The following is a 12,830-nucleotide window of genomic DNA, read 5'->3' as shown; positions in this document are numbered from 1 at the left end:
ACATCTGGCAGAGTGATTTTTTGGATAAAAGTCCGTTTTAAAAAAGCTCCTGCTATGAACCCCCGGACACTCTTGAAAGAGCCGGGCCGAGGGGATTTAAACAGCGGCAGGCCTCGCCATCGCTGAAGGCTGCCAGGAATGTCCGCGCCAGTTTCAGCAGAAATACCTGCCACACGCATCATTCCTTAATATTGCATTAATTGCGCGGATAATTCTGGCAATTAACGGCCTTGTGCCTTGAGTGCGTGTCTGCCGGGGCCCTGACGCGGCGCCGGGCCCCTCCCAGGGGCCCCGGTATAAGAGGGCCACTTTCAGGAGTTGGGAGCACAGGTTTTGGAAGCTGCAGCAGCCCAGACACATCTCGACTCGAGACCAGCGGAAGTGCCCAAGATCACAATGGAGCCAGGAAGCCGAGTGTGCCGGAGCCTGAGGGCGGCCGCCGTCCTGCTGCTGCTGCTGGGACTCCACTCGGCCGGTAGGTGGCGCCAGCGTAGGCCTCACACCGAGGGTGGCTCCTAGCCTGTAGGAGGCACAGGACCAGGGAGGGAGGGACAGCACTGCTGGCTAAAGCATGGGGTGAGGGGGGAGACTGGAAGTGAGGGAGACAGGAGGCTAGTCAACATGGGACCTGTGGATAAGAGAAGGTGAGGCCAATATTACCTGTGGAGAAAAGAGGCTAGTCAGCATGGGACCTATAGGAGACAGGAGGCTAGTCAACATGGGACCTGTGGAGAAAAGAGGCTAGTCAACATGGGACCTGTGGAGAAAGGAGGCTAGTCAACATGGGACCTGTGGGAGAAAGGAGGCTAGTCAACATGGGACCTGTGGGAGAAAGGAGGCTAGTCAACATGGGACCTGTGGGAGAAAGGAGGCTAGTCAGCATGGGACCTATGGAGAAAGGAGGCTAGTCAACATGGGACCTGTGGAGAAAAGAGGCTAGTCAACATGGGACCTGTGGGAGAAAGGAGGCTAGTCAACATGGGACCTGTGGGAGAAAGGAGGCTAGTCAACATGGGACCTGTGGGAGAAAGGAGGCTAGTCAACATGGGACCTGTGGGAGAAAGGAGGCTAGTCAACATGGGACCTGTGGAGAAAAGAGGCTAGTCAACATGGGACCTGTGGGAGAAAGGAGGCTAGTCAACATGGGACCTGTGGGAGAAAGGAGGCTAGTCAACATGGGACCTGTGGGAGAAAGGAGGCTAGTCAACATGGAACCTATGGGAGAAAGGAGGCTAGTCAACATGGGACCTGTGGGAGAAAGGAGGCTAGTCAACATGTTACCTGTGGAGAATGGAGGCTAGTCAACATGGGACCTGTGGGAGAAAGGAGGCTAGTCAACATGGGACCTGTGGGAGAAAGGAGGCTATTCAACATGGGACCTATGGGAGAAAGGAGGCTAGTCAACATGGGACCTGTGGGAGAAAGGAGGCTAGTCAACATGTTACCTGTGGAGAATGGAGGCTAGTCAACATGGGACCTGTGGGAGAAAGGAGGCTAGTCAACATGGGACCTGTGGGAGAAAGGAGGCTAGTCAACATGGGACCTGTGGGAGAAAGGAGGCTAGTCAACATGGGACCTGTGGGAGAAAGGAGGCTAGTCAACATGGGACCTGTGGGAGAAAGGAGGCTAGTCAACATGTTACCTGTGGAGAATGGAGGCTAGTCAACATGGGACCTATGGGAGAAAGGAGGCTAGTCAACATGTTACCTGTGGAGAATGGAGGCTAGTCAACATGGGACCTATGGGAGAAAGGAGGCTAGTCAACATGGGACCTGTGGGAGAAAGGAGGCTAGTCAACATGGGACCTGTGGGAGAAAGGAGGCTAGTCAACATGGGACCTATGGGAGAAAGGAGGCTAGTCAACATGGGACCTGTGGGAGAAAGGAGGCTAGTCAACATGGGACCTGTGGGAGAAAGGAGGCTAGTCAACATGGGACCTATGGGAGAAAGGAGGCTAGTCAACATGGGACCTGTGGGAGAAAGGAGGCTAGTCAACATGTTACCTGTGGAGAATGGAGGCTAGTCAACATGGGACCTGTGGGAGAAAGGAGGCTAGTCAACATGGGACCTGTGGAGAAAGGAGGCTAGTCAACATGGGACCTATGGGAGAAAGGAGGCTAGTCAACATGGGACCTGTGGGAGAAAGGAGGCTAGTCAACATGGGACCTGTGGGAGAAAGGAGGCTAGTCAACATGGGACCTATGGGAGAAAGGAGGCTAGTCAACATGGGACCTGTGGGAGAAAGGAGGCTAGTCAACATGTTACCTGTGGAGAATGGAGGCTAGTCAACATGGGACCTGTGGGAGAAAGGAGGCTAGTCAACATGGGACCTGTGGGAGAAAGGAGGCTATTCAACATGGGACCTATGGGAGAAAGGAGGCTAGTCAACATGGGACCTGTGGGAGAAAGGAGGCTAGTCAACATGTTACCTGTGGAGAATGGAGGCTAGTCAACATGGGACCTGTGGGAGAAAGGAGGCTAGTCAACATGGGACCTGTGGGAGAAAGGAGGCTAGTCAACATGGGACCTGTGGGAGAAAGGAGGCTAGTCAACATGGGACCTGTGGGAGAAAGGAGGCTAGTCAACATGGGACCTGTGGGAGAAAGGAGGCTAGTCAACATGTTACCTGTGGAGAATGGAGGCTAGTCAACATGGGACCTATGGGAGAAAGGAGGCTAGTCAACATGTTACCTGTGGAGAATGGAGGCTAGTCAACATGGGACCTATGGGAGAAAGGAGGCTAGTCAACATGTTACCTGTGGAGAATGGAGGCTAGTCAACATGGGACCTATGGGAGAAAGGAGGCTAGTCAACAAGGGACCTGTGGAGAAAAGAGGCTAGTCAACATGGGACCTGTGGAGAAAGGAGGCTAGTCAACAAGGGACCTGTGGAGAAAAGAGGCTAGTCAACATGGGACCTGTGGAGAAAGGAGGCTAGTCAACATGGGACCTGTGGAGAAAGGAGGCTAGTCAACATGGGACCTGTGGGAGAAAGGAGGCTAGTCAACATGGGACCTGTGGGAGAAAGGAGGCTAGTCAACATGGGACCTATGGGAGAAAGGAGGCTAGTCAACATGTTACCTGTGGAGAATGGAGGCTAGTCAACATGGGACCTGTGGGAGAAAGGAGGCTAGTCAACAAGGGACCTGTGGGAGAAAGGAGGCTAGTCAACATGGGACCTGTGGGAGAAAGGAGGCTAGTCAACATGGGACCTGTGGGAGAAAGGAGGCTAGTCAACATGGGACCTGTGGGAGAAAGGAGGCTAGTCAACATGGGACCTGTGGAGAAAGGAGGCTAGTCAACATGGGACCTGTGGAGAAAGGAGGCTAGTCAACATGGGACCTGTGGGAGAAAGGAGGCTAGTCAACATGGGACCTGTGGGAGAAAGGAGGCTAGTCAACATGTTACCTGTGGAGAATGGAGGCTAGTCAACATGGGACCTATGGGAGAAAGGAGGCTAGTCAACAAGGGACCTGTGGAGAAAAGAGGCTAGTCAACATGGGACCTGTGGAGAAAGGAGGCTAGTCAACATGGGACCTGTGGAGAAAGGAGGCTAGTCAACATGGGACCTGTGGGAGAAAGGAGGCTAGTCAACATGGGACCTGTGGGAGAAAGGAGGCTAGTCAACATGGGACCTATGGGAGAAAGGAGGCTAGTCAACATGTTACCTGTGGAGAATGGAGGCTAGTCAACATGGGACCTGTGGGAGAAAGGAGGCTAGTCAACAAGGGACCTGTGGGAGAAAGGAGGCTAGTCAACATGGGACCTGTGGGAGAAAGGAGGCTAGTCAACATGGGACCTGTGGGAGAAAGGAGGCTAGTCAACATGGGACCTGTGGGAGAAAGGAGGCTATTCAACATGGGACCTATGGGAGAAAGGAGGCTAGTCAACAAGGGACCTGTGGAGACAGGAGGCTAGTCAACATGTTACCTGTGGAGAAAGGAGGCTAGTCAACATGAGACCTGTGGAGAAAGGAGGCTAGTCAACAAGGGACCTGTGGGAGAAAGGAGGCTAGTCAACATGGGACCTGTGGGAGAAAGGAGGCTAGTCAACATGGGACCTGTGGGAGAAAGGAGGCTATTCAACATGGGACCTATGGGAGAAAGGAGGCTAGTCAACATGTTACCTGTGGAGAATGGAGGCTAGTCAACATGGGACCTGTGGGAGAAAGGAGGCTAGTCAACAAGGGACCTGTGGGAGAAAGGAGGCTAGTCAACATGGGACCTGTGGGAGAAAGGAGGCTAGTCAACATGGGACCTGTGGGAGAAAGGAGGCTAGTCAACATGGGACCTGTGGGAGAAAGGAGGCTATTCAACATGGGACCTGTGGGAGAAAGAAGGCTAGTCAACATGGGACCTATGGGAGAATGGAGGCTAGTCAACATGGGACCTGTGGAGAATGGAGGCTAGTCAACATGGGACCTGTGGAGAAAGGAGGCTAGCCAACATGGGACCTATGGGAGAATGGAGGCTAGTCAACTTGTTACCTTTGAAGGAGTGAAGGTGAGGCCAATATTACCTGTGGAGAAAGGAGGCTATTCAACATGGGACCTATGGGAGAAAGGAGGCTAGTCAACAAGTTACTCGTGGAGAAAGGAGGCTAGTCAACATAAGACCTGTGGGAGAAAGGAGGATAGTCAACATGGGACCTATGGGAGAATGGAGGCTAGTCAACCTGGGACCTATGGGAGAATGGAGGCTAGTCAACATGGGTCCTATGGGAGAATGGAGGCTAGTCAACTTGGGTCCTATGGGAGAATGGAGGCTATTCAACATGGGACCTGTGAAGAAAGGAGGCTAGTCAAAATGGGTCCTATGGGAGAATGGAGGCTAGTCAACTTGGGTCCTTTGGGAGAATGGAGGCTAGTCAACATGGGACCTGTGAAGAAAGGAGGCTAGTCAAAATGGGACCTATGGGAGAATGGAGGCTAGTCAACATGGGACCTATGGGAGAATGGAGGCTAGTCAACTTGGGTCCTTTGGGAGAATGGAGGCTAGTCAACATGGGACCTGTGAAGAAAGGAGGCTAGTCAAAATGGGACCTATGGGAGAATGGAGGCTAGTCAACATGGGACCTATGGGAGAATGGAGGCTAGTCAACTTGGGTCCTTTGGGAGAATGGAGGCTAGTCAACATGGGACCTGTGAAGAAAGGAGGCTAGTCAAAATGGGACCTATGGGAGAATGGAGGCTAGTCAACATGGGACCTATGGGAGAATGGCGGCTAGTCAACTTGTTACCTGTGGAGGAGGGAAGGTGAGGCCAATATTACCTGTGGAGAAAGGAGGCTAGTCAACTTGTTACCTGTGGAGGAGTGAAGGTGAGGCCAATATTACCTGTGGAGAAAGGAGGCTAGTCAACTTGTTACCTGTGGAGGAGTGAAGGTGAGGCCAATATTACCTGTGGAGAAAGGAGGCTAGTCAACTTGTTACCTGTGGAGGAGTGAAGGTGAGGCCAATATTACCTGTGGAGAAAGGAGGCTAGTCAACATGTTACCAGTCGAAGCGAGAAGGCTAGTCAACAAGTTACCCGTGGAGAAAGGAGGCTAGTCAACATGTTACCCATGGAGAAAGGAGGCTAGTCAACATGGAACCTGTAGAGAAAAAAGGCTAGTCAACATGGGACCTGTGGGAGAAAGGGCCTTGTCAACATGATACCTGTGGAGAAAGGAGGCTAGTCAACATGGGACCTGTGGGAGAAAGGAGGCTAGTCAACATGGAACCTGTGGAGAAGGGAGGCTAGTCAACATGGGACCTGTGGGAGAAAGGAGGCTAGTCAACATGGAACCTGTGGAGAAAGGAGGCTAGTCAACATGTTACCTGTGGAGAAAGGAGATTTGACAACCTGTTACCTGTGGTAGAAAGGAAGTTGGTCAACGTGTTGCCTGGGGGAGAGAGGACGCTAGCCGGCATGTTACTTGTGGTATAAAGGAGGTTAGACAGCCTGTTACCTGGGGTACAATGAAGGTTGGTCAACATGTTATCTATGGGAGAAGTGGGGTTAGTAGATAAGTTAATACACATCACTGCTGGATTTATAAATGTAGCTACATGCAACCTTTGGGTTAATACATTCCCTTTTTTGAGCGATTACGTATGGTTTTAAAGTCCACCTATGGAGCATTATGGCGAGACCTGGTGACCAAATATGTCCTAGTTCTAGAGGCCACACCTATAATTTTGTATGCACTTCTGGAGGCCACATTAAGAATAAGTAGGTACATTACTACCTCTATATCTCATTGATAATTGATATGTTTAATATGTTTATAAGATGCATGTCTTTCTTCGCCATAGTCATGCGCATAGCATGCATAATCACTCCACATTACAACAGCACAGGATACCTCCGAGCTCACCCTCTCATCACCTTGCTCTATATTACACCCTTGACTCCCTTGTAAAAGGTTGCTCTTAGAAATGTTACAGATGTTAGATTAATCATGAAAATAAATAATGTGTCCATTTCTGACTGCCATATCGAGAACCTTGTTCCCTGTGTTGGCTTCATGGACTAGCTCTGAGGCAACATGATGAGTGTCAGGAGGCCACATCTGCAGAGTTATTCTTAGTTCTGGAAGCCACATCTGCAGAGGAGTCCTAAAGTTAGGACTCCTAACTTCTGTGAATACTGAAATGAGTAAGTGCCTTCTGTGCATACCAAAATGAGTACGTGCCTTCTGTGCATACCAAAATGAGTAAGTGCCTTCTGTGAATACCAAAATGAGTAAGTGCCTTCTGTGAATACCAAAATGAGTAAGTGCCTTCTGTGAATACCAAAATGAGTAAGTGCCTTCTGTGAATACCAAAATGGTAGTAAGTTTAGGATGTTGTCTTAAGTTAGTTCTGTGAATCGGGCCCCACATCTGCAGAGTTATTCTTAGTTCTGAAGGGCACATCTGTTCTATGGTATCAGGTTCTACAAGAAGAGCACACATCTGGAGCATCCCAGTCCAGAGCGCGGTGTTCAGCAGTAGGTCAAAAGGCCAGGTCTTGAATACAGTACTGGTTCTTGAGAGGACACTTACAGTGTCGTGCCCAGGTCTAGAGAAGGATAGAGGCAGCGTGCAGACAGAAACAGAGGACTGAGGATGGGTGGCGGTATTCTAGAACTAGTATGAAAAGCTGCTGGGGTTTGAACTTGTTGGGTCAGGAAGAGGGGATGAGGTGCTAGAATCGTCTCAAGGTCTTTGGGGCGTTAACGCCGTTGAGGAAGTGATGGAATTCAAGAAGTGCTGCGGCTCTCAAACAAAGAGGCCCTGATTTAGATTTTGTCGGATGGGTTACTCTGTCACAACTGTGATATAAATCCCAATGGCCTTCCATTAACTATTCCTAGAAGGCAAATTCTCCATAATTGTTAGGGGTATGTGAAATGTGGGTGATTCCCTTTTGTGTAGTTATGCACAGCTTCAGTAAAATACACAAAATTCAAATCTGTAATTTAGAGCTATATTTTAGTGTGAAATTCATACTCATGCCAATTGTGGATGCAAAGACTCATTTCGCACAAACAATTGATTATAAACCACAATAGCTGCAAACAACAGCTGCTTGTGTTCTGTGTGTTTGCTTTGCTCCCACATACCTGTGATAGCATCTTTAATTCACTTAACTTCAATGTAGGTAATGGTGTAATTTCAGGAATTTTGTACACCTACTGGAAAGAGAATACGGTAATGTAACATAAAGTTCACCTGTGTCAAGTTATTAGTGACGTGACTGTTTCTGGGTGAACCCTTGGCCCACACACCTATCTTACTTTTGAATTCACTTGGACCTAGCATAGATTGTTGATCAATAGTTGTTGAAGACCGGTGTAGGCACTCATTTCACATGGCCTGGACTGGAGGTCAAAGGTCAGACACTAAAATAAAACAATATTTAAATTACTTTAGGACAGATTCCAGAGTGAGATATCATTCAGAGGGCGTAGGCGTCTGATCACAGCTGTGTCCTCAGGCTGGTTCCACCCATGATGCAACAAACCGCGGCGACCCACGCGGTGCGCAGTGTAGATATAAATAGTAACTTTGTGGTTGATTGTCATGACATGCAGCCCTCACACAGAGCCCAAAAGCACAGTTGGCATCGCTCAGCCTTTCCTCCAGAGCTGCTCTAATGTGGTCTGGGCTCTTCACAACTGCTGGCCCAGGGACAAATCAGCTTTCAACACCGGGGCTGTGACAGAGGTGAACCATAAACAGCCTTACCTTCTTTCATCAACCTTATCCTCTTTCTTCAGTCTTACCTTCCTTCACCAGCCTTTCCTTACTTCTCCAGCCTTACCTTCCTTCACCAGCCTCACCTTCTTCACCAGCCTTACCTTCCTCTACCAGCCTTACCTTTTTTCATCAGACTTACCTTCCATCACCAGCCTTTCTTCCCTTTGCAGCCTTACCTTCCTTCACCAGCCTTACCTTCTATTACCAGCTTTACCTTACTTAACCAGCCTTACCTTCCTCACCTGCCTTACATTCCTTCACCAGCCTTACCTTTCTCTCCCAGCCTTACCTTCTTTCACCAGTCTTAACTTCCTTCACCAGCCTTACCTTCTACCAACAGCGTTACCTTCAATCACCAGCCTTACCTTCCATCACCAGCCTTACCTTCCTTCATCAACCTCACCTTCCATCTAACCGTTACCTTCCTTTGCCAACCTTACCTTTTTTCACCAGTCTTAACTTCCTTCACCAGCCTTACCTTCCTTTTGCAGCCTTACCTTCCATCACCAGCCTTACATTCCTTCATCAGCCTTACCTTCCATCAAACCGTTACCTTCCTTTTGCCAGCCTTACCTTCTTTCACCAGTCTTACCTTCCATCAACAGCCTCACCTTCCTTCATCAACCTTATCTTCCTTCAACAGCCTTACATTCCTTAACCAGCCTTACCTTCCATCACCAGCCTTACCTTCCTTCACCAGCCTTACCTTCTTTAACCAGCCTTACCTTCCTTCACCAGCCTTACCTTCTTTAACCAGCCTTACCTTCCATCACCAGCCTTACCTTCCTTAGCCTGCCTTACCTTCCATCACCAGCCTTACCTTCCTTCACCAGCCTTTTCTTCCATCACCAGCCTTACCTTCCATCACCAGCCTTACCTTCCATCACCAGCCTTACCTTCCATCACCAGCCTTACCTTCCTTCATCAGCCTTTATTCCATCAAACCGTTACCCTCCTTTGCCAGCCTTACATTCTTTCACCAGTTTTAACTTCCTTCACCAGCCTTACCTTCTTTCACCAGTCTTAAATTCCATCATCAGCCTCACCTTCCTCCCCCGGCCTTACATGCTTCACTAGCCTTACCATTTTCACCAGTCTTAATTTCCATCACCAGCCTTACCTTACTTCACCAACCTTACTTCCTTTACTAGCCTTACCTTCCTTCCCCAGCTCGCCCTCCATCATCAACCTTACCTTGCTTCTCTAGCCTTAACTTCCTTAGCCTAGAGCTGTTCCTATGAAATTAATGTGTAACGTGGTTCTGTAAACTTGCCTTGTGTAAGATAAATTGTCAAAACTGTTCTTATGTAAATTTTAACAAAACTTTTCTCAGCAGTACATGGGTTTTGAGAGCTTACATTGTCAGGAATGTATTCACACAATTCCATTGCATCCTCGAAGAAAACTAAAATAGGAGTATATGGTCTGCCTCCTGCATATGTCCCAGGCAATAATGCATACTAGGGTCAACATCTCATTTAGATCATGTACCACCATGGGCCTAATGTGCACAGACCGCTGTCCCGGCCACGGGTGTCTGGGAGTACAGCGCCTGGAGTCCAAGTGCTAGGTTCTAAGCTCTGTGGCGGCTCCAGAACCTCTGCGGAAGGTCTCTGCTCAACCTCTTCCATGCTCATGACGGCTCCCGGCCGCCATGAGTCACGGTGGGCGTGTGCTGATGACGGCCGGGAGCCGTCATGACCACGCCCACGATCGGAATGTTCAGCAATGAGGCGGAATTCGCGCCGCAGTGATGAGTTAAGGATCACTGCTGGTCTCAAGGGGTGGAGACGTTCCTACTCGACTAATAAAAGGTGATATGAGAGGGATAAGAGGCTGGACCCCAGAGGACTGGCCACTCACCGGGTGCAGGAGGGGGGACCAGCAGAGATTTGGAGCTGTCAGTTCATTGAGACCCATAGTACCACTGGCTGCTGCCCTCCAGTGGTACAAGTGGGATCTGCAGTTACACAGGCCATCACTGCTGCAGATGGGTAGGCAGCATCACATGCTCTGCCCCCGGCGATAGGAAGAGGGAACTGCAGCCTTGGAAGCTGTTTAAGTTTTGAAAACATGGAAAACAAGCATTGGAAATACCAAGTGGTTACACTTTTCCAGCTCTGTGGTCGTTGTTATTGACTTTGCCGAAGTCAGCTGATTTTAAAATGTATTAGTAAATCAAAAACTCTAATGTTGCTTTTGGGGTGGAGGTCAAACAAATACCACATCTTAACCCTTAAGAGGAAAGTAACAACTAGAAGGGGTTAGCTTTTTAGATGCTTTGAGTAACTGATGATTTACATTTATTACAATACATTCCATTTTTCTCTTTCAGAGTTTTATATAGCTCAAACTAGACCCGAGACATCTGGTATCAGAGCGCTTTACGTGAGCACCGGTTTTGTTACATGAGGACACATTAATTTGTGTTAGGCACAGGGAGATTAAGTGATTTGGCCAGAATTACAGGATGTTGAGCGTTGATGCCGAGACTCTAACCCGTTCCCCAGCTTCGAGGTCGACCACTCTAGCCGTAAGGCTACATCCTCATGAAAAGTATTCACACTTAATTTTCTGCAAGTTTGACTTAATGTCATAGAAAACAAAAATAAGTTGCAAAGTCTTAAAACAATGCAGATATAAGACAGGTCAAAAATTAAAGACAGCCAGCCAGGGTTTCATGGCGGAGTACTCATGCTGTATAGGCCATCCATCAACCATTGGTCCATGTACACTTGATAAGTTTCCAAGAACCAGATCCTACGAGGCTAAACATTAGGAGATCGGACACCTTAAAGGTTTAGTGTATGCAATGGTTCAATTGGTGCATTGTGTATTATTGGGGGTCACTTTATTAAATGCGCCTCATCTGAGACATATAGAGGCAGATTTACAAGCCCCTTGCGCCTCTTTTGCGCCGTCGTTGCATCACTATTGTGACGCAGCGGCAGTGCAAAAGATGCACCATGGTGCGGGGTATATACAACGTGACACATCTCCCAGATGTGTCTTGTTGTAAAGCCCTGCGCCAGAAGGAGGCGTTCCATCGCAGGGGGGTGGGGCGTTCCGGCGCAGGAACGCCTCCTAAAAGTGGCTAAGTGAAATCTACAAGATTTCACTCAGTCACTTTTAGGCCCATGCTGCGTCAAAACCCTGCTTGAAGCAGGAGTGAGGATTGATGCAGCATTAACTAGATAGGGCCCCCAGAGCATTGCTGGAGCTTAGTCGTGCTTGTGACGCAACTCCAGCAATGCGCCACTTTTACGGCATAGATGCGTCACGCATCTGTGCCGTTTTTGCCCCATGGTGCACCGCATTGTAAATACGGAGCATCCATGATGGCGGAGATGTGGAGCACAATAAGTGGCGCATCCCTGCTGATATGCAGGGATGTGCCACTTATTGTAAATATGCCCCATTGTTTTTATTGTCACAATATATGGTTGGAAAATGCTGACTCTCGCTTTGTTTATTTCGTGTTTTCTTGTGTTTTTCTTGTCATGCATGTCTTGTTGATAAGTGGCATTGTGACTCTGATTGTTAGAATCATTAAAAACTGTAAACACTGAAAATTAAGGCTATCGAAACTGTCACTTCTCTGACTGATTTGCCAAGACTGGATAGGAGATACAAGAGGGGATGATGGACCACCCCCTTCTGTAAGACTGGATAGGAGATACAAAAGGGGATGATGGACCACCCCCTTTTGTAAGACTGGATCGGTGGCCTTCACTAGCTGCAAAGTATTTCACACCGCGCCTTGGGTTGACGCGCATGCGCAATGAACACGTACTGAGCCCTCTGTGCACAGGCTTCATGTTGCTGTTTGTCTTCTCTCCACAGCTGCGCAAGACCCGACTACTGTGCCCACCACGACTACACGTAAGTCACCTGATGTCTCATACGCCAATGCTACTTTTACGCTTGTGGCTTCACCTAGGGTTCTCAGTTTTTAGAATCCAGTTTCTGTGATCAGAAAGGAGATGAAACACAAACCCTAAAATGCACAATTTAAGTCAGGGTGGACTGGCGTTGGCTACTTATAATAATACAGGTTTGAGGATGGCGCGAAGACCCCCATTGGTCATTTAACTATAGTTTTCTGTTGTGGCATTCCTTGTTGAATGAGTGGCATACTTATGAAAGGGCTTGAGTCGCGCTTGCAATGTGCAACGCGGTGCAAGTGTGACACAAGTTTATGAAACCATGCAAGGCCATCTTCTGTGGCCCTGAGTGGCTTCATAAATTAGTAGTAACACAACACAGCACCAATCATTGCATTGGGTTTCTCTGCCCTGAGAAGGCGTTGCATGGGCTTTGCGTGGGTGTTCCCGTGCTACCCCCATGGTTTTGTACATATTCCCAGATTCATCAAAAGTTGAAGTCTTGGGAATGCGCTAAAAAAAACGCCTTCCCAGGGAAGGCGTAATGGGAAGAAATATCTTTACTTCTTCTTGTTACTTCCTCTGCATGCAGCACACATAGAAAGAAGAAAATGTCCCTCAGGATTGCTTTTGTGCAGGAATGTGCCTCTTTGTGCACATAAACAACCCTTCCTGCAACAGAGGCACCCTTCCACCATGGTGCAAGGGTGCCTGCGCTGGTGTTA

General features: G+C 48.7%; 1 protein-coding gene across 1 annotated transcript in view; it reads left to right on the top strand.

The window, feature by feature from the left end:
- Positions 1 to 341: 341 nt before the first annotated feature.
- Positions 342 to 12,830, top strand: part of LOC144754141 (uncharacterized) — a 28,790-nt gene continuing 16,301 nt past the window's right edge. The window contains exons 1-2 of the mRNA XM_078641719.1: positions 342 to 475; positions 12,065 to 12,103. Coding sequence (XP_078497845.1) covers positions 397 to 475; positions 12,065 to 12,103 — 118 coding nt within the window. The 5' untranslated portion in view covers positions 342 to 396. The remainder of the gene's footprint in view (positions 476 to 12,064; positions 12,104 to 12,830) is intronic.

The sequence above is a fragment of the Lissotriton helveticus genome, chromosome 5_1, assembly GCF_964261635.1.
Source record: "Lissotriton helveticus chromosome 5_1, aLisHel1.1, whole genome shotgun sequence".
NCBI classification, from domain to species: domain Eukaryota; kingdom Metazoa; phylum Chordata; class Amphibia; order Caudata; family Salamandridae; genus Lissotriton; species Lissotriton helveticus.
Note: the sequence above shows the minus strand (reverse complement) of the source record. Positions and strands in the feature narration are given on the sequence as shown.